This window comes from Mirounga angustirostris, unplaced genomic scaffold, assembly GCF_029215605.1.
Source record: "Mirounga angustirostris isolate CCGP_5_RB_7025 unplaced genomic scaffold, mMirAng1.0.hap1 SCAF_9, whole genome shotgun sequence".
Taxonomy (NCBI): Eukaryota; Metazoa; Chordata; class Mammalia; order Carnivora; family Phocidae; genus Mirounga; species Mirounga angustirostris.
The window spans coordinates 140,995,480-141,017,460 of NW_026991717.1; the positions used below are offsets into that span (position 1 = coordinate 140,995,480).

The 21,981-nt window shown below is 42.5% G+C and overlaps 1 protein-coding gene and 1 long non-coding RNA gene across 16 annotated transcripts in view; one reads left to right on the plus strand and one right to left on the minus strand.

Moving 5' to 3' along the window:
- The window catches only part of LOC135361649 (uncharacterized), a 30,408-nt gene extending 12,106 nt beyond the window's left edge, over positions 1-18,302 (minus strand). Inside the window, exons 1-2 of the long non-coding RNA XR_010405338.1 lie at positions 17,649-18,302; positions 4,220-4,276 (exon numbers count right to left, since the gene is read on the minus strand). This is a non-coding gene — a long non-coding RNA (uncharacterized LOC135361649). The remainder of the gene's footprint in view (positions 1-4,219; positions 4,277-17,648) is intronic.
- Positions 18,303-18,323: 21 nt separating this feature from the next.
- The window catches only part of WDR20 (WD repeat domain 20), a 61,833-nt gene continuing 58,175 nt past the window's right edge, over positions 18,324-21,981 (plus strand). For 2 of the 15 annotated variants that reach the window (XM_064571599.1, XM_054513887.2), the window contains exon 1: positions 18,324-18,704. In XM_064571599.1, the coding sequence (XP_064427669.1) occupies positions 18,456-18,704 (249 nt within the window). In that variant the 5' untranslated portion in view covers positions 18,324-18,455. Of the gene's footprint in view, positions 18,705-21,283; positions 21,494-21,981 lie in introns of those variants that run through there. The other 13 variants (XM_064571594.1, XM_045901547.3, XM_045901545.3 and 10 more) reach the window with 11 other exon arrangements.

Here is a 21,981-nt window from a genome sequence, read left to right on the forward strand (position 1 = left end):
GTTTGTTTCATAGATGCAATATGAACTTACCTGAGAATATCAGCATGTTTTAAAATTTTCATCTCCCTGCATAGCCTGTTTTCTCCAACATTGTTTTTCCCCCCTGTTCATTTGTTTTCATCTATAAAACTCATGTTTAGAGGCTTTTCTCAGATGTATGGATAATCCCTGGTTGCCTGCTTATGATCAAGAGCCAGGGATGGGGGCGCCTGGGTGGCTCAGTCGGTTAACAGCATCTGCCTTCGGCTCAGGTCATGATCCTGGGGTCCTGAGATGGAGCCCCACGTCGGGCTCCCTGCTCAGCAGGGGAGTCTGCTTCTCCCTCTCCCTCTGCCCCTGCTCGTGTGTGCTCTCTCTCTCGCTCTCTCAAATAAATAAAATCTTGGGAAAAAAAAAAGAAAAAAAGAGCCAGGGACTAAAAAACACTTTGGAAGATCTGAGCACATGGTTTTAAGATTTTGACTTTGGGGTTCACTTCAGAGCAATCTGTATGGGACATTTGTTAGGGGAACTCTAATGCCTCTATCCTGGGAATTGGCAGACTCTCCAGAAAAGAATCTTTAAAATTTCTGCATGGAGAGTAAAGATTTGGTTGTGTCAGCTTAGTGGGAAGAAAAGGATGAGGATCGGGGTGCCTGGGTGGCTCTGTCGTTAAGCGTCTGCCTTCAGCTCAGGTCATGATCCCAGGGTCCTGGGATCGAGCCCCGCATTGGGCTCCCTGTTTGGCGGGGAGCCTGCTTCTCCCTCTCCCACTCCCCCTGCTTGTGTTCCCTCTCTCGCTGTGTCTCTGTCAAATAAATAAATAAAATCTTTAAAAATAAAATCTTAAAAAAAAAAAAGATGAGGATCCCAGCATTCAATAATCACATGCTCTCTTAATCCCTATCTTCAAAATACTACTTGTGACCTTAATTTGGCTTAGTATCCCCTATACAGAAAGTCTTTTGTTTTGTCTTTTCCACTTAGATTTCTGCTAGGGAGAAATCTAGATTGGTGAGGATATATGTAGGATAAACCCCAAGAAGTAGGATTGCTGGATCGAAGAGTGCATACATTTTTAATTTAATTTAATTTAATTTAATTTAATTTAATTTAATTTGAGTTCCATGCCCAGCATGGAGCCCAACTTGGGGCTTGAACTCATGACCCTGAGATCAAGATCTGAGCTGAAGTCAAGAGTCGGACGCTTAACCAACTGAACCACCCAGGTGGTTACATTTTCAATTTGTATTGGTTATTGCATACATTTTCAATTTGTATTGGTTATTGCATACATTTTCAATTTGTATTGGTTATTGCCCATTTGTGCTCTATTGAGCTTGTATCATACATACCACCACCAGCAATATGTTTCTTCATACCTTGTAAATAGTCATCAAACTTTTTGACTTTGAAAAAAGGTGGAAAATATTTTACCTATGTTATTTTAATTAACATTTTTTTTAAAGATTTTATTTATTTGTCAGATAGAGAACACAAGCCAGGGGAGCGGCAGGCAGAGGGAGAAGCAGGCTCCCTACTGAGCAAGGAGCCCGATGCGGGGCTCGATCCCCGGACCCCGGGATCATGACCTGAGCCGAAGGCAGATGCTTAACCAACTAAGCCACCCAGGCGTCCCAAATTTACATTTTCCTTAAGTTTGAGATTGAGCATCTTTTCATGGTTGAGACATGTTTCCATTTTATTTTCTCTTAAGTGTTTGCTCACATAACCTTTGCCCATTGCATTGTTAACTGATTTATAGGAGCGCTTCACTTTTTCCAGTTTCTGGTTTGTTGAATTTGCTTATGGTGGTTTATTAGAAAGGAACACTGTTGTTTTTTTAACAAAGCACTTTCATTTTCTATGCAAAAGAGATTCAGAAAATTTACATAAAGGTGTGAGATGGTCAGCTAAGCAGGGAGCCGCCAGTGTGGTTTGGACAATGCTGCCACAGGCTGCCTGCGGGGCCTTCTGCTTTTCCTGATAGGACATGGTCAAAGGGACAGCAGAGAGAGCAAAGCAGACAACCCTAGCCTCCACTGTGCCTGCCCTTCCCTAATTACCCAGTGAGTGAAGTTTTTGGGCCTTGCTCCATCATGTCTGAGTTTGGGGGTGTTAGAAACGGGGAGAAGTAGGGGCGCCTGGGTGGCTCAGATGGTTGAGCGTCTGCCTTCGGCTCAGGTCATGATCCCAGGGTCCTGGGATCAAGTCCCGCATCGGGCTCCCTGCTAGGTGGCGAGCCTGCTTCTCCCTCTGCCTCTGCCTCTCTCTCTCTCTCTCTGACTCTCATGAATAAATAAATAAAACATTTAAAAAAAAAAAAAAAGAAACAGGGAGAAGTAGAATAAAATTGCCTTCTGAAAACATACATTTCCTTGTTTCTTTTTTTTTTTTTTTTTAAGATTTTATTTATTTATTTGACAGAGAGAGATAGCAAGGGAGGGAACACAAGCAGGGGGAGTGGCAGAGGGGGAAGCAGACTCCCCGCTGAGCAGGGAGCCTGATGTGGGGCTCGATCCCAGGACCCTGGGATCATGACCTGAGCTGAAGGCAGACGCTTAACGACTGAGCCACCCGGTGCCCCTATTTTCTGTTATTTTTTAAAAAAGATTTATTTATTTTGAGAAAGAGAAAGCAGGAGGTGCAGAGGGAGAGGAAGAGAGAATCTTAAGCAGGCTCCACACTCAGCATGGAGCCCCATGCTGGGCTAGATCTCAGGATCCTGAGATCATGACCTGAGCCAAAATCAAGAGTCGGATGCTTAACCGACTGAGCCACCCAGGCGCCCCTTGTTATTGTTTTGTCTTAAGAGGGAAAGGTCCCTGCAAGGCCCTTTGTGGGGGGACCAAAATGCCATCATGGTAGTAAAGACTAGAGCATCTACAAGTATTGAGAAGGGAAAATATTCTTCAGTGTGGTCAAATTTCTTCTATGGTTTCTGCATCTTTTGTCTTGTTGAGAAAGACCCACATTCTGAGATTATTAAAAATTCCTCTTGGGCAGCTGCCTTTGGCTTGGATCATGATCCCGGGGTCCTGGGATCAAGTCCCCACATCGGGCTCTCTGCACAGTGGGGAGTCTGCTTCTCCCTCTGCTACCCGCCCTGCTTGTGCTCTCTCACTCTGATAAATAAATAAAATCTTAAAAAAAAAAAAAAGCCAAAAGCACTTGACAAGGATGATAGGACACAAACACCATTAAAAAAAAAAAAAAAAGTCTCCCCTTACTGCCCATATTATTTTTCTTTTTTGTATTTTAATTTTTTCTTCATTTGGATTTTGCCCCCAGATGGCTACCCAGTTGTCCTAACCTTATTTATTGAACATTCATCTTTTACTTAGACATCTGAAATAACGTTTTAAAAATTACACACACAAGTCTTGTGTATTTGGGTTTATTTCTGGAATTCTTGTTCTGTTGACCTGCCTATTTGTGTGCCTATGCTCCACTATTACAATTATTATAGTTTGTCTTATCTTTTAATATTTGATAGAGCTGATTCCCCATTTATTCTTTTTAGAATTTCCAGGGCTCTTTTTGTTTTTACTTTTTCCACTTGAACTTTGAAATCGTCTTGTCCAGTTTCTAAACATGGTTTGGAATTTAATGGAATCACATTAAATTTATGGGTTAAAATACATTTATGATGTTGAGTCTTTCTATTCAAGAACATGGTGTGCCTTGCCACTTGTTCAGTTGTCCTTCTGAGTCCTTGTGTAGCATTGTGAAGTTTTTACCCTAAAGATCTTACTGTTCTGGGGTGTGTGGCTGGCTCAGTCAGTAGACGATGTGACTCTCAATCTCAGGGTTATGAGTTTGAGCCCCAAGATGGGTGGGTGTAGAGATTACTTAAAAAAAAAATTTTTTTTTTTTTTTTTTTTTAAAGAGGGGCACCTTAGATACATTCTAAGACCCCCAGTGGATGTTTGAAACCGTGGAGAGTACTGAACCCTGTATGTATGTTTTTTCCTGTACATATGTATGTGTGATAAGGCTTAATTATTACCAGTCAGGCACAGTAAGAGATTAAAAACAATAACAAGACAGAGCAATTATAATGAAATACTGTAAGAAAGTATATGTGAGTGTGTTCTCTCTCTCAAAAGATCTTCTTGTATCGTACTCAACCGAACTTCCTCTTTTTGGGTGAGATGTGAGATGATAAAATTCCCATGTGATGAGATGAAGTGAGGTGAATAAGGCAGGCATCGTGATGTAGCACGAGGTTACTACTGACCTGACAACAGTGAGAAGGAGGATCATCTGCTTCTGGACCACAGTTAACCACACGTAACTGAAACAGTGGAAAGCAGAACCGTGGATAAGAGGTACTACTGTATGTATATGTTTTAACTTTTCAGAAATCATATTATACTTACTCATCTGCAACTTGTTTTTTTACTGAATATATTTTGGACAGCTTTCCATGTCAGTCCAAATGGGCTTATGCATTTATTTTTTTAACAAATGCAATGTATGGAATTTCCATAATTTATCTAACTCTTTATTGATAGGTATTTAGGTAATTTCCAATTTTTTACGATTATGAACAATGCTTCAGTGAAAATCCTTGTATACATAAACTTTATATATTTGTGAGGATAAATTGCTAAGAATTGGAGTTGTTGACTCAAATCATGTTAACTACAATAAATATTTTGACAGTCATTCACAAATTGCCCTCCAAATAGTAGCAATTTTCATTCCTACCAATGCCTTTTTTTAAACTTTTTTTATTATGTTATGTTAATCACCATAATTACATCATTAGTTTTTGATGTAGTGTTCCATGATTGTTTGCATATAACCCCCAGTGCTCCATGCAGTACGTGCCCTCTTTAATACCCATCATCAGGCTAACCCACCCCCCCACACCCCTCCCCTCTAGAACCCTCAGATTGTTTCTCAGAGTACATAGTCTCTCATGGTTCGTCTCCCCCTCCGATTTCCCCCCCTTCATCTTTCCCTTCTTACTATCTTCTTCTTTTTTTTAAATATATAATGTATATTTGTTTCAGAGGTACAGGTCTGTGATTCAACAGTCTTACACAATTCACAGCACTCACCATAGCACATACCCTCCCCAGTGTCTATTACCCAGCCACCCCATCCCTCCCACCCCCCACTCCAGCAACCCTCGGTTTGTTTCCTGAGATTAAGAATTCCTCATATCAGTGAGATCATATGATACATGTCTTTCTCTGATTGACTTATTTCGCTCAGCATAATACCCTCCACAATGCGTCTTAATACTTGTACAAACATGAAACTCTCTGACAATACTATTATCAGAATTATATATTGGTAACTGATATTTTCCAATGTGATAGTAAAAAATTGTTTTGGTTTGCATATCTTTCATTAGAACAGTTGAGCATCTTGGGAGTGGGGAAGTTCTTCTAGGCATGACAGGAAACTCAGAAGTCATCAACAGGGCGTCTGGGTGGCTCAGTTGTACGCATCTACCTTTGGCTCAGGTCAAGATCTTGGAGTCCTGGGACTGAGCCCCACATTGGGCTCCCTGCTCAGTGGAGTCTGCTTCTCCCTCTGACCCTCACCCTGCTTGTGCTCTCTCTCAAATAAATAAAATATTAAAAAAAGAAGTCATAAACAAAGTCTGATAAATGCAACTTTTGTAAATTGCTTGCTTATGTCCTTTGGCTATTTTTTCCTACTGGGTAATGTTTCCTTTCTAATGACTAAAAGAAGCATTTTTAAGTTTAGGGATTCTAGGCACTTGCCATATGTGTCACAAATATTTTTTCCAAGTTTGTTGTCTTTTTGAATGGCGTTTTGTATGCAAGATACAGAATAAAAATATCTGGCTTATTTGTTTAGTGCTATGTTTAGAAAAGTCTTCCCTATTTCAAGATCACGAATATATTTATTCAAGTAGTTTTTTTAATTCTTATGGTTAATTTTTCTATTTAAATCTTTGATCCATCTGGAGTTTATTTTGGAATGAGAAGTAGGAACCCGTATTTATTTTATTATAAATGGATAGTTGGTTGTTGCAATACCTTTTATTAAATTAATCCTGCCATCTTTACCATATGTCCATTTTTACTGTGGTCTAATTCTTTATTATAGTGCATTGATGTTTTAATTAAGGAGGCTTTATAATACATATTAATATTTGGGAGGCAAACATTACTTTTCTTTTTTTCAGAATTTCCCATGATTCTCAAATATTTTATTCTGCCAAATGAAATTTAGAATAATTTTGACAAGTTCTAAAGAAAATTCTGTTTAGATTTGGATTGCATTCAATTTATACATTAATTCAGAAAGACCTGGCATTTTCCCACAACCTCTACGGTCAACTCATCTTCGATAAAGCAGGAAGGAATATCCAACGGAAAAAAGAGTCTCTTCAACAAAGGGTGTCGGGAAAACTCGACAGCAACATGCAGAAGAATGAAACTGGACCACTTTCTTACACCACACACAAAAATAAATTCAAAACGGGTTAAGACCTAAGTGTGAATCCATTAAAATCCTAGAGGAGAACACAGGCAGCAACCTCTGTGACCTTGGCCACAGCAACATCTTACTAGGCACATCTTCAAAGGTAAAGGAAACAAAAGCAAAAATGAACTATTGGGTCCTCATCAGGATAAAAAGCTTCTGCACAGCTACTCCGGGATCATGACCTGAGCTTCTGCACAGTAATCCATCAACAAAATGAAAAGGCGGCCTAAAGAATGGGAGAAGGTATTTGCAAATGACATATCTGATAAAGGGTTAGAATCCAAAATCTATAAAGAACTTATCAAACTCATCACCCAAAAACCAAATAATCCAGTCAAGAAACTGGTAGAAGACATTTTTCCAAAGAAGACATACAGATGGCTAATAGACACATGAAAGATGCTCAACGTCACTCATCATCAGAGAAATACAAATCAAACCCACAATGAAATACCATCTCACACCGGTCAGAATGGCTAAAATTAACAAGTCAGGAAACGACAGATGTTGGCGGGGATGCAGAGAAAGGGGAACCCTCCTACACTGTTGGTGGGAATGCAAGCTGGTGCAGCCACTCTGGAAAATAGTGGAGGTTCCTCAAAAAGTTAAAAATACAACTACCCTATGATCCAGCAACTACACTACTAGGTATTTACCCAAAGGATACAAAAATACTGATTCGAAGGGATACATGCACCCTGATGTTTATAGCAGCAATGTCCACAATAACTAAAATATGGAAAGATGAATGGATAAAGAAGATGAGGTGTGTATACACACACACACACACACAAAAGATTATAAAGATGTGTGTGTGTGTGTGTATATACACAAGATTATTCAGTCATAATAAAGAATGAAATCTTGCCATTTGCAGTAACATGGATGGAGCTAGAGAGTGTTATGCTAAGCAAAACAAGTCAGAGAAAGACAAATACCATATGATTCCACTCATATGTGGAATTTAAGAAACAAACCAGATGAATATAAAGGAAGAGAAAAAGAAAAAGAGGGAGGCAAACCATAAGAGGTTTTTTTTTTTTTTTTTTTTAAGATTTTATTTATTTGACAGAGAGACAGCGAGAGAGGGAACACAAGCAGGGGGAGTGGGAGAGGGAAAAGCAGGCTTCCCACGGAGCGGGGGAGCGGGGAGCCTGATGCAGGGCTTGATCCCAGGACCCTGTGATCATGACCTGAGCCGAAGGCAGACACTTAACGGCTGAGCCACCCAGGTGCCCCTCTTTTTTTTTTTTTTAAGATTTTATTTATTCAATTGTCAGAGAGAGAGCACAAGCAGGGGGAGCGGCAGGCAGAGGGAGAGGGAGAAGCAGGCTCCCCGCCGAGCAGGGAGCCTGATGCAGGGCTTGATCCCAGGACCCTGGGATCATGACCTGAGCCAAAGGCAGAGGCTTAACTGACTGAGCCACCCAGGTGCCCCATAAGAGACTCTTAATGACAGAGAACAAACAGGGCTGCTGGGGTAGGTGGGCGGGGGATGGGCTAGATGGGGGATGGGTATTAAGGAGGGCACTTGTTGTGATGAGTACTGGGTGTTGTATGTAATTGATAAATCACTGAATTTTATTCCTGAAACCAGTATTACACTATATGTTAACTAACTAGAATTTATATAAAAACTTGAAAAAAAGACTGGCATTTTCACAGTGTTGTGTCTTCTTACCCCAAAACAAGGTATTTCATTTAATTATTTTAGTTTCTTTACAGAGTTTTATAGTATTCTTCAAGTAGTTTTTGAAAACTTTCTAAGTATATTCAGAGACATTGTGCAGCTCAACCCCAGGGGGCACCACCCACTCTGTGGTCAATGAGATTAAAGGCCCCCACTTCCCTGTGTGATAGGTACAAACAACTATGAGTTTATTCCTCTTTTTAATTTTGCTATTGTGAGTGATAGGAGTGATATTTCCTTTTGTTTTATTTAAATTACTATTTTCACATGAAAGTTTGAATACTGATTTTATGACCTGTTGCCCTATTACACTGTCTTAAGACTTTTTCAGTTGATCCCCTTAGGTTTCCCCACATATAGTCCTATATAAATTATGATAACTTCATTTTGAACTTTTTCGTACTGTACTAGCTAGCACTTCTAGCACAATATTAAATAATGGAATCTTGAGTAGAATTCATGACACATCTTTTGACCTTAAGTCCAATGCTCTTTTTTGGGTACATATTCAATCCGCAAAACAGTCCTGAGCACCAGTCACCTTTTATAATCTTTTCTTATCCCAACAGGCAGATCGAGAACTGCAATGAATATCCAGTTAATTCTTACACAAAATTCTCCCCAGCAAATTCAATATTCTATCTTACTAAAAATTGAAATGCGACCCTAAAGAAAGAGTGTTCTCCAAGGATATGTTTTGGGTTTTTTTTTTTGGGGGGGGGAGAGGAAAGTGGACCGAGCTGGGGCTAAGGCAGTGACTGAAAAATGGGCATGCCAAATAGGTAATTACTTGAAAGTCAAATGCATAAAATAAACAAGGGGCTGAACCACCCTCTACCACACCCACCAAAAAAAGGCTAGAAGCAGAACTATTTGAAAATACAGTGATATAGCCCTAAAGCAAAGCTTAACCTCAGGTTAAGGTAGGAGAAAAGCAAGCATGAACAAGCATGTTTTCAAGTATGTGAACTGCAATCATATGTAGCTAGCAATCTAGTGAGAGGAGACAGCAATGTAATAAACGTCATAATAAAGTTAAGTATTAACATGAAGTAGTAAAAGTTAGAGAATGTTTCTTAAAGGAGGTGGGACATTCATTTGGCAGATACAGAGCACCTACTGATTGCCAGCCCCCAACCTAGAAGCAAAAGGATGAACAAGAGAGGATCCCTGTCCTCAGCGAGCTTGTAGTCTACTGGTAGAGGTGGATGTAACTCAAGTAAATACATAAATATATGTGAAGATACTTTGTGTATGTTATTAGAAGTCGTGACAAGGCCCACAGAGGAAATACAGATGCTGAGAGGGTAATAAGGTGACATAACCTAGATGTGGGGTGTCAGGCAGAGCCTCTGTGAGAAAGCAGCCTTTCAGCTGGAATCTGAGGGAAGACTAGGCAGAGGTGATGTGGCAGGTAAGGTTTGAGGGATGAGGCAGCAGTCCAGCCCGTCCGATGAACACAGGTGAGAGGGAATCTAGCTTGTGCAAAGGCACAGAAGCCCAGGTGGGACAGGTCTGAGGAGCTACAGGTGGTATCGCTAAGGGAGCATGGAGAAATAGAAACACCGGGAAGAGAAAGAAAAAACCCCCACAAAGGTATCAGCAAGAAGGAAAAGGAGAAAACCAGAAATTCAATTCAGTATGTGTTGAACATTTACTACGTGCTGCATGATCTAGTAGGGGATTCTTTCAATTCCAAAGAGTAAAAAGACTGGCTCCTCCTCTCAGTAAACTTGGTCTAGCTGGGTTCCTAACAGAAACATTCTCCTTTTAAGATAATCTTTCAGAGAATACTCCCTACCCCATCCTAGGCTAGATCTTTTTAATATCATAAATTGTGTTTTTACTTTTTCAAACAGCAACTCTTAAAATGGAATTTGAAGTTAACAAACACATGTTCCTTCCTGTCACAGGCTCCCAACTGCTACTTCACTGAAGCCTGTGGTTAGAAATCACTCAGTTTTACTGGTCACTTCTCAACAGTCCCAAATGTCCACGAAAGCTCTCCAGGGAGTGACTGAGAAGTGTGTCTGATCGTGTATAAGCAGCAGCATGTTAATTTTTTCTTTACACGGAGCATACCAGCTCTTTTTGTTCAATCCCCTTTACTCTCTTTCCTGTTTAAGGTTCTCAGATAGAAGAAACCAGAAACTATAATTGAGATTATTAAGCTTGAATGCCCTTGCTCTAATCTCTAAAGAGATAAAATCCACAATGTTTATTGGGCTGCCTGGAAAGGCTGTTATTGAGCCTCTGACTGGAGGAGCTTAACAGTGAAAAACAAAGCTCTGCAAGTTCTAGCTACAAGAAGTAATGTCCTAATTTGGGTTCAGTTCTAAGAATACTCTAAGTAATAATTCAACTGGTTCTGTGCCTGTGAGCGACAGAATATCACAGCCTTGTGACAAATGAGTCCTTCGTTTTCTTTCTATATTTCTTCTTTCGTTACTGTGGTATGGAACCCACATTTCTGTCTTATCCCTAGAGTCGAAGACAAAACAGGACACATGCAGCTGTATTTATATGAGGGGATGGGACACAGCTGTGGATCTTTTAAGGCTGGGACTGGAGATGGGCCATAGGTAGAGGTGTTTTGTTTTTAATTAGAGAAAGAGAGCCATTCTGTTGACATTCTGTTGTGCAAAGTGGGATCTGACTGCCAGCACCACTGCCAAACATTCAGGCAGAACTGACCCCTCACCCCCAGTCCCTCTTTGCTGTTACTGCTCTTGCTAAGGTAATAGTTTATGCTGCACGGAAGGAGGCGGTGGTAGCTTGAGAGCTTACTCAGGAGACAAGGTAAGACACTGCTGGAGTATATTATCCTAGACGAGGTAAGAGGAACTTATTACAAGAACACGGTGGAGAAATTAGTTTTGAAATGAAGAGACACCTCTTCCTTTGATCCTAGAAGAATAAGAAGATTCAGATAGAGATGAAAATACAGTTATAGGGGCGCCTGGGTGGCTGTCGATTAAGCCTCTGCCTTCAGCTCAGGTCATGATCCCAGGGTCCTGGGATTGAGCCCCGAGTCTGGCTCCCTACTCAGCAGGGGAGTCTGCTTCTCCCTCTCCCTCTGCCCACTGTTCGTGCTCTCTCTCACTCACTCTCTCTTTCAAATAAATAAAATCTTTAAAAATGCAGGTATAGGGGCGCCTGGGTGGCTCAGTCGTTAAGCGTCTGCCTTCGGCTCAGGTCATGATCCCGGGGTCCTGGGATCGAGCCCCGCATCGGTCTCCCTGCTCCGCGGGAAGCCTGCTTCTCCCTCTCCCACTCCCCCTGCTTGTGTTCCCTCTCTCGCTGTGTCTCTCTCTGTCAAAATAAATAAATAAAACCTTTAAAAAAAATAAAAAATAAAAATAAATAAAAATGCAGGTATAACTTAGAAATAGAGGAACGTTCATGCCCTATGGCAGAGACTCCAAACTTTGTAGAATCTCAGACCCATAACAGTTCTGTTTATTAGATGTCCAATCTAATAAGTACTTATTCCTAATAATTTAGTAGCTATTTGAAAAATAAATTGGACACTGTGCAGTTTGCTCTGGATTTCATTTAAGAGCACATACAATTCACCCATTTAAAGTGTATAAATCAGTGGTTTTAGTATATTCAGAATTGTGCAACTATCACCTCAATCAATATTAGAATATTTTCATCACCCCAAAAAGAAACCCCATACCCATTAAGTCACTCCTTCTCCCTCACCTTCCCTCCTCTAGGCAACCATTAACCCATTTTGTCTCAATAGATCTGCCTGCTCTTGACATTTCATATAAATGGAATTACGCGATGCACGTCTGCCTTCTTTCACTTGGCGTAGGTTTTCAAGGTTTATCCATGTTACAGCACACATCGGTATTTTATTCCTCCTTACGGCTGAATAATAATCAATTGTGTGGATAGACCACATTTTGTTTATCCAGTCATCAGTTAATGGACATTTGGTTTGTTTCTATTTTTTGGCTATGATGACTAATGCTTCAATGAATACTCATGTGCAAGTTTTTGTGTGGATGTGTTTTCATTTCTCTTGGGTATATGCCTGAAGAGTGGAATTGCTGGGTCATATGGTAACTTCAAACTTTTGAGGAATGTCAGATTAATTTCTAAGGTGCCTACACTGTTTTTACATTCCTACCAGAAGTACAGGAGGGTTTGAATTTCTCCACATACTCACCATTTACTATTATGTGTCTTTTTGATCATAACCATCCTAGTGAGTGCAAAGTGGGATCTGACTGGTTTTTATTTGTAATTCTCTGATGACAGTGATGTTGAGCATCTTTTCCTGTGCTTATTGGCCATTTGTAGAACTTTGGGGACATGTCTATTCAGATCCTTCATCCATTTTAAAATTAGGTTGGGGCGCCTGGGTGGCTCAGTCGTTAAGCTTCTGCCTTCAGCTCAGGTCATGATCCCAGGGTCCTGGGATCGAGCCCCGCATCGGGCTCCCTGCTCAGCGGGAAGCCTGCTTCTCCCTCTCCAGCTCCCCCTGCTTGTGTTCCCTCTCTCACTGTCTCTCTCTCTGTCAAATAAATAAAATCCTTAAAAAAAAAAAAAAAAATTAAAAAAAAAATTAGGTTATTTGCTTTTTGAATTGTAGGGGTTCTATGTATTCTACATACTTATCAGATACATACCTTATCAGATATGATTTGCAAGTATTTTCTCCCATTCTGTGGGTTGTTTTTTCTAGTTTTGAGTTAAACAAAAAACTTCGAATTAAAAAAAAATGTTTGCTTCACTTGAATTGCAATTCTTCCCCTTTTAGTAATGTGTAGTTTAAAAATGAGTGATTATTTTACTCCAAGAGGTTTCTCTTTGGAGACCTGAATTTAAATTTTATTTCTGCTAATACCTAGCTCTAAGGTAGTAACTTGGACAAGTCATTTCATGATTCTCTTAGTTTTCATGCTTATAAGAAGGGAATAATGGCACCTACTTTATAAGGTTATGCATGAAAATGAGAGCCTGTATAAGTACTGAGCATAATGCCCACATAGTAGGCTCCGACAAAATGTGCTGATTGACAGACTTTAAAAGATCTTTAAAAAGCACTTTAAAAAAAAAGAAGTTACATTTCTAGATATGTGTGAAATACTAAGCATTGTATTCACTTTATAATGGTTATTAAAGAAAGAATAAGATACTTTGTACAAGATCAATTTGTATCTAAAAACATGTCATAGGGACACCTGGGTGGCTCAGTAGGTTAAGCGGCTGCCTTTGGCTCAGGTCATGATCTCAGGGTCCTGGGATCAAGTCCCGCATTGGGCTCCTTGCTCAGCGGGGAGCCTGCTTCTCCCTCTGCCTGCTGTTCCCCCTGCTTGTGCTCTCTCTCTCTGACAAATAAATAAATAAAAACATGTCATAATTTAGTAATCCTGATTGTGTGTCAGTTCTACCATTCTGCAAATCTGAGACAGAAGGTAGGCGTGCTATATTAAGGACACTATGTTATGTGATGCTTTCCAAATTTGTTTTCAAGTCCCATAATGGTCTTATAAGGAAGTACCGAGTCAATAATGTAATAATAGAATACGCTCAACCAACAAGAAAAATTGGGGAGATTGGTCAGTAAAGGTGTTTTTTTTTTTTTTTTTTAAGATTTTATTTATTTATTTGAGAGAGAGAGAATGAGAGAGAGCACATGAGAGGGGGGAGGGTCAGAGGGAGAAGCAGACTCCCTGCCGAGCAGGGAGCCTGATGCAGGACTCGATCCTGGGACTCCAGGATCATGACCTGAGCCGAAGGCAGTCGCTTAACCAACTGAGCCACCCAGGTGCCCGGTCAGTAAAGGTTTTTAAATGTGGTTCCTAAAGACACCTACCTGAGTATGCCTATTTTTTTTTTTAAGATTTTATTTATTTGTCAAAGAGAGAGAGAGAAAGAAAGAGAGCGCACAAGCAGGGGAAGTGGCAGGCAGAGGGAGAAGCAGGCTCCCTGCTGAGCAAGGAGCCCATTGCAGGACTTGCTCCTAGGACCCTGGGATCAAGACCTGAGCCGAAAGCAGACACTTACCGACTAAGCTACCCAGGTGTCCCTGTGTATACCTATTTCTTTCTATTTTTAAATTTTATTTATTTTTTAAGGTGGGGGAAGGGCAGGAGAGAAAGAGAGAGAATCTTAAGCAGGCTCCAAGCCTACTGCAGAACCAGACAGGGCTCAACTTCACAACCCTGAGATCATGACCTGAGCCAAAATCAAGAGTCAGACACTTAACCGACTGAGCCACCCAGGGGCCCCACCTGTTTCTTTTAATAAAGTCACTGTGGGAGCATGCCTGCGTGCACATGTGCATCTTCTCTCTCTCTCTCTCAAATAAATAAACCAATCTTTTTTTTCCTAAAGATTTTATTTGAGAAAGAGAGAGAGGGAACACAAACAGGGAGTGGGGGGCACAGGGAGAAGGAGACTCCCCTGCTCAGCAGGGAGCCTGACTCAGGGCTGGATCCCAGAACTCCGAGATCATGACCTAAGCTGAAGTCAGACGCTCAACAGACTGAGCCACCCAGGTGCTCCGGTCTTGCTATTTTTTCAACATGCTAGGTACACTCCTGCTTTGGGAGTTCTGCATGGCTTTCCTCAGATCTTCCCATGGCCTGCTCCCTCACCTTTTTCAAGTCTTTGCTGAAATGTCACTCTCAATGAGCCTTATCTTGACCACCTTATCATAAACTGCAAACTACCCATAGCACTCCCAATCCCCCTTACTCACTCTACTACTTTTTCCTAGCACAATCACTAGACAATTTACTAACTTGTGTTTATTGTTTATCTGGTCTTCTCCTTGCAAGAATATAAACTGAGTGAGGGATTTTTGTTTACTGATGCATCCCAAAGGCTAGGACAGAGTGGCACACGTGGGCATCACATAAATATTTGAGAATACAAACAAATTTAACAAGGTTCCTCGTATCCTAGAATGTGCTCACAATCTGGTTGAAAGTCAGCATATATACACTAAAAGATCAATATAAGATAATTAGCACGTGCTGACAAGTACCAAAAGAAGATACTGTTTTAGGATATTACACATGACAAATGAAAGCTCAGAGAAGTGCCACAGAAGCTTAGAGAGCTAATTAAAAAAAATTTTTTGTGCGTGTGGGGGTGCCTGGATGGCTCAGCTGGTTGGGTGTCTGACTCTTGAAAATCTGATGAAAGCTACACACTCCAGTGATACAATGAACATGTACACAGAAGTTTAATACTACTAGGAGTTCAAACACTCCCTGGAGCCAGCCATGAATACTGAATAGAGAATCCTTGGTTTCAAGTATGGTTTTTAGGCTTGGAAAGGCTTGATGAAGATGAGACTTAGCTAGTTCTTAAAGAACAGAGTATGAAGAGGAAAGGAGATGAAGGGCTTTCTAAGGAGATAAGGGTGCCAGCAGAACAGTTTGACTGTAATGAGGGATTTACGTAGTAAGTAAGAATAGGCTGTGAATTGCTTGATGTGACTTAAACAGTATGGTTATTGCAAGTCTTTGGATAAGAGAATGTAATGTCTAAGGCATTGTTGTTGTTTTTAAGATTTTATTTATTTATTTGACAGAGTGACAGAGAGAAAGAGAGAGCGTCAGCGAAAGCACAAGCAGGGGGAGCAGCCGGCAGAGGGAGAGGGGGAAGCAGGCTCCCCAAGACAGGGCTGGATCCCAGGACCCTGGGATCATGACCTGAGCTGAAGGAAGATGCTTAACCGACTGAGCCACCCAGGTGCCCCTCTAAGGCATTGTTTTAAGAAAATAAAATTTGGTAGTTGTTTACAGGAGGAAAGTTGAGAGAAAAACTAAAATCAAGGAAATCATCCACAAAGCCGCCATTATATAATGATTCAAGTCCGAGAAAATGGAAAAGAAAAGGGAACTAAGCAGGTTTGGAGATGGATGGCTGTGGGACGGCAGTCCACTCAGAAATGCCTGGCGTGACAGTGACAATTAGAAATGAACTGCATTTAGGTCAGTCCCTGTTATATAAATTTGGGGTATTATTTATTGAATCCTCGAGTGTGTGTGTGGGGGGGAACTACAAGAGAAAAACATACTAAGAATAGAGATTATTCAAAGGCTCTGAATGGGATAAAGGGGACAGCCTATTATTATTGTGATAATAAATATGTTGAATTTATATAGAATAAAACCTTAATAGAAAGCCTGAGGCATATGTGCTCTGGTAAGCGCTGTGAATTGTGCAAGACTGTTGAATCTCAGATCTGTACCTCTGAAACAAATAATGCAATATATGTTAAGGAAAAAAAAAGAAGAAGAAAAGGTAGCGGGAGGGGAAGAATGAAGCGGGGGAAATCGGAGGGGTGGACGAACCATGAGAGACGATGGACTCTGAAAAACAAACTGAGGGTTCTAGAGGGGAGGGGGTTGGGAGGATGGGTTAGCCTGGTGGTGGGTATTGAGGAGGGCACATTCTGCATGGAGCACTGGGTGTTATGCACAAACAATGAATCATGGAACACTTCATCTAGAACTAATGATGTAATGTATGGGGATTAACATAAGAATTAAAAAAATAAATAAATAAATAAAAAGAAAGCCTGAGGCATACAGGTATTATTAATTGAGGTTAATTGTGGTTAATTGAAGGCTAGTAAAATTTTTTGTCTTCATTTTTGCTTGCCGAGCTTTTTTTTTTCCTTTTCTCCAGAAAGTATTACGCTTTATTCCCCCTTGATAACCAGGGAACACAGCTGGATTATTTTTAGAGGATTCAGGATGTCACTATCCCTCAAGGTGATCATTATAAATACATATTTTCATTGTAAAATAACACAGAGAAAATTGGGATACCCGTGGCGACCACAGGACACATCCTGGCATTTTAAAAGACTTTGATATCTATTTGACTTTTGGAGAAAGGAGATAACATCAAAACAATTACAACCAAAAAATTCAGCTATTTAGGTGTCTAATAAGTAGGATCTTGCTCTGTTTTTTGTTTTTGTTTTTTTTTGCCACCATGAACAAAGTATACAAGCTGTTGGTGTCAGATGCATTATTATTACATCATTGGCAGTACCTACTTGCTTTGTAATAAGATGTTTGTGATTCAGCCTCCTCTACTGTAGAACTTAGCTCCATCTACTAATTTTGCGACCCTCCAGCTATGATTTGAATTTAAGGAAATAGTTAATTCTTGGTGTAACAAATGTTGGCTCCCCCCTCCCCCCGGAATTCCCCCAGAAAGTTTCTGTCGCTTTAGAAACGTTCTTATTCTAGTCAAAAACCCAGGTATAAAATAGTGCCTGTCCTTCCGTATCTAGATCTAGCAGTGAACGCACACAACTCTGCCTAGTGATCTCGCAGATCCTACTCAGCCTTTTTCTTTTTAATCAATGGCCTCTACTCGTCAAGCTATTGCGCAAGACCAGTGACGCCGGCTTCGATTGGGTCCCTGGTTCCGAAAGCCACTGCCTGACCCGACGCTTCCCCTCTTCTCTGAACACTTGAAGACAAACTTAAGAAACAGAAGTGCCAACACAACCTACTTTGCTCCACGTTGGCCAATGTTCTCCGCCGACAGGCGTCCAGAGCGCCGACTTCCAAAGACACGCGCTGTGGGTCCACACGCACCGCGCGCTCTCCCCCGGCCCCGCCTAAAGAACCGCCGCGAAGCGGGAAACTGAGGCCCCTCGGTACCTTCTCGGAAACCGGCTCCGGGAGGCGCTGCGGGGCTCCCCGACGGTCGCGCAGGTGGCCCGGGGCGGGCCTGCGGGAGGGGCTCCCCCAGCCTCGGGGCGCCCCGCGTCCTCCCGAAGGCAGAACGCCGGGGCTCCGGGGCTCGGCTCTCGGCACCCCACGTGCGGACCCTGCACGGGGGGGGGGCTGCCCTCTCCCTCCGCTCCCCGGGGTCCCGGGGCCCCTCAGGGCGGGGCCGAGGCACTTGAGGAGGCCGCTCGAGTTCACCTCTGCGCTCCCGACCACAGGCCTGCCGTGGCTTCGGCTTTCCGGCTCGGCCCCGGGGGTGGCGGGGAGGCGGAGGCGGCACAGCCAGCCCGACCCCCGGCCGGTGCCTTGCCCACCTGTCCGGCCAGGGGGCGGCCCCGAGGCCGCGCCAGGGGGAGGGGCATGCGGACGCCCAGCCGCGCGGAGCGCGCCAGGTGAGCACGCCTGCGCAGTCGGGCCGTAAACAAGCCCGCCCCTGCCCCTCGGCCGGCCTCCGCGGGGCCGACTCGCGAGTGGGAGGGGCCAGGAGGAAGAGGCGGGGGAGGGGGGAGAGAACAAGAGCCCGGGACGGCGCCTGCGCGGTGGGCGTGATCCGGGCACTTAGGGCAGGATGAACGCTGCTTTCCAAGATGGCGACGGAGGGAGGAGGGAAGGAGATGAACGAGATTAAGACCCAATTCACCACTCGGGAAGGTCTGTACAAGCTGCTGCCGCACTCGGAGTACAGCCGGCCCAACCGGGTGCCCTTCAACTCGCAGGGATCCAACCCCGTCCGCGTCTCCTTCGTAAACCTCAACGACCAGTCTGGCAACGGCGACCGCCTCTGCTTCAATGTGGGCCGGGAGCTCTACTTTTATATCTACAAGGGGGTCCGCAAGGTACCGACCCGGGCGTCGCTGGGGCCCGCCAGCGGCGTGGGCAGAGGCCGGGAGCAGGGCGGTGACAGTGGGGGCCAGGGTGACCGATAGGAGTGGCGGTCGCTCTTACTTTTGAGTGGGCCGGTAACTCCACTGGGGTGCTCCTGAGGAAGGGGGATTCGCGAGTGAGGAGGGTGGCGTTGCGAAGGGGTGGAGGCTGTGGGGAGGGACCGTGGGGTGCGGGGTTCCGTCGGGGAGGCCCCGGAACGGGCCGGCCGCCTTCTCTCTGGCAGGGTCCGTCAGGCTCTGATACGGCCAGGGAGCGGGCCTGCGAGTCCCCGGAAGAGGTGGGGTGGCCGTCTTGTCTGCTTAGACTGCCTCGCCTCCCGGGAGAGTTGGGAGTCTCGCTCCGGGTTAGGGAACAGGGGCGCGGGCGGCTTGGGAAGGTCTGTAAGGCGGAATCCGGGCTGGAGGCGGAGGACTTGAGACTAGGTCAGAAAGGACCTGCTCGGAACCGAGGGCTGCTCCACCGCACTGACACTTCCTAGGAGCCTCTCTTTCTGGTGTTAACACTTTCCCCAGAAACATCAGGAGGAAGGCTGTCACTTTCTCCGCCAGGGAACCTTCTCCTGAGAGATTGTTGAAGAGGGTCATCTTGGCCCTTATAGTATGGGAAAGACGGAGTACTACAGTTGGGAGGTCGAGATGACGTTTTCAGTGAACTAAGCTGGCTGGTTCATAGGGGTTCTGTGTGAGCGTGCCCAGATCATTCTTGTCCAACAAGTCAGACTATGTCCCAAACAGGGAGGCATAAGCCTTAAAAGCTACTTTACAAGAATCATTTTTCTTGTTGGCGGGCGACTTAACATTAATTCTGTGAAGCATATAATCATCCTTTAAAAATGCCTCTTCAAAAGAAGCAACTCATTAGAGCTTTTCCTTTATTGGCTATGTAACTATGTTCTCATTGAGAACTGCTTATTTTTGAGAAGTGTGGTCTTTGACTTGACTTTTGGAAGAGTGAGGAAATTGATGCGTCCCACTGCACCTAGGCATGGAAAAAGGTGGTAACATTAATTTATAAATGTTTGGTTAGTGTGAAAGCACATTGTACATACTGAAGAGTGAACATTCTCTAGGATGTAATATATCCAGAAGCAGTAAGTTTTTCGTTGGTTTCAAGAACTAGGGACATGACAGTCGTATCCAGAAGTAGCAAGCGGTCTCCTTTGTTCAAGGTGCATCTTTTTGGTTACTGTTTGTGATAAGCGCTCTATATTGTTTTTGCGGTATGCTGTTGTTACTGAAAGTAAATCGCTTGATTTCGTTTTTTCTTTTTTGTAATTGGGAAAGTGTGAGGTAGTTAGTAGTCTAGGAACTGAAGTTTTAGTCCTGCTCCCAACTTTTTTGCTGACTTGTTGGGTGACCTTGGATGAGTTCTTTAACTCCTGTTTGCTTCTCTTTAAAAAGAGAACATTGCAGTACTCAAGTTGTAATTTATAATATACTAACTCTGATGAACTTTAAAGCTTGAAACACTCGGTAGATGTAAAATATGGTTAAAATAAGCATTAAGAGTGTCAAACAGGAAGCTGCTATCTTGCCACTGTTCCTAGGACTGAAAGGATCAACTTTTTCTCTGGAAATAAGTTTAGAATTTTAAGTTACTAAAATTTATATAAAATTTTAAACGTGCCTAACAGCTGAATTTATCAGCAATTACTAGTGCCAACGTTACCCTTGCGGCCTTGGTTTGCATCATCAAAACAGGTCTCTTGCCTGGAAGTATCATAGTTGGGTTCTCTTAGTTGGGATGCTATTTGATGAAGGTGAAAAGTAGGAGAGCTTTTCAAGACCACACTCCAAAATTATTTTAAACAAGAAAAATCTTAAACATGTAGATTTGTCTTTGGCTACATAATTAATTTGAGCACTGTAACTTCTTTTGTAAAATTTCATTTGCATGCGGTAACATCTTACAGCATTGTATGGTGGACATTTTAGTTCTCTTCTAGCCATTGTAATTTTTTTTAAAAATTGTTTTCCGTGAATGAGTTTGCATGTATTTATTGTTATTTCTGAGTATAAGTGATTGTTTCTGAGACTGTCTTTTCTGATTTTAAAATGGAGCAGATAATTTTCCTTACTCAGAAAACCAAAATTTACTTTTTGGGATTAGGAGTTATAACTCTGTTCTTGACAGTTGGTCATTTTGACTGTTGTTACTCATTTTTTTTCATTGGGGCATACAAAGTTTTACAACAGTCATTTGGATCATTCAGAAGGTCTAATTTGGATGCATACATTCGACTTAAATCTGCCTGTAAAATAAGTAGAAAATAGGTCTTTGAGAAACTTAAATCATGAACTATGTGCTGCCATTCCTGAGAGGAAGTACGGAGTCATGGGGGAATGGAGTGGTTGAGGTAGTCTCAAATGTGAGGCAAGGAGTGGCCCTTTAAAAAGATGTGCAGGTCAGTGTCTAGAGCTAGAGGGGACCTTTGAGTTTTGCAGTCTCACCCTCGTGGAGAAAACCAAGGCTAGAGAAGGAGTGCAAACCTGTGTTACAGTTGTTTTTTTTTTTTTCTTCTCATGGTCAGGAAAATGAAGCAAGCTGAATCTAAAGAACTGTCATAGTGAGAAGGGACCGATCAAGCTTTTTGATCGCACGGATGCCATATCCTCCAACCATTTCAAGATCTGCCCCAGCATTTTGCCATATATTTTCTCATCGAATCTTGATAGCAATCCTGTGAGGTACAAGAAAGCATCTTCTTTTCACAGTTGAAGTTCGGAATGGAGTTTCTTGTGTAAGGAAATGTAGTTTTATGAATTTATTTTGCTTAACTGCAGATAATGTGAGCATTGATTTAACACTGACACTAATCATTTCAGCCAAGATTTTAGTGACTACAATGGTGATAATTATACCAGGTGGGGTATCCACAGTAGAGTATGACCCTATCCTTCTCTCCAAAGAAATATCAATTCCTAGCCTTTAAGCCTTTTTTTTTTTTTTGAAGGTTTTATTTGTTTGAGAGAGAAAGAGCAAGAGAGCACAAGCAGGGGGGTGCGGCAGAGGGAGAGGGAGAAGCAGACTCCCCACTGAGCAGGGAGCCAGACGTGGGGCTCCGTGCCAGGACCCCAGGATCATGGCCTGAGCCAAAGGCAAACGCTTAACCGACTGAGCCACCCAGGCACCCCTAGCCTTTAAACCTTTTTATAGAATACTTGGCATTCCTTTTCTTATTTTTTTATTTTACTTTATTTTTTTTAAGATTTAAGATTCCCACAGGCT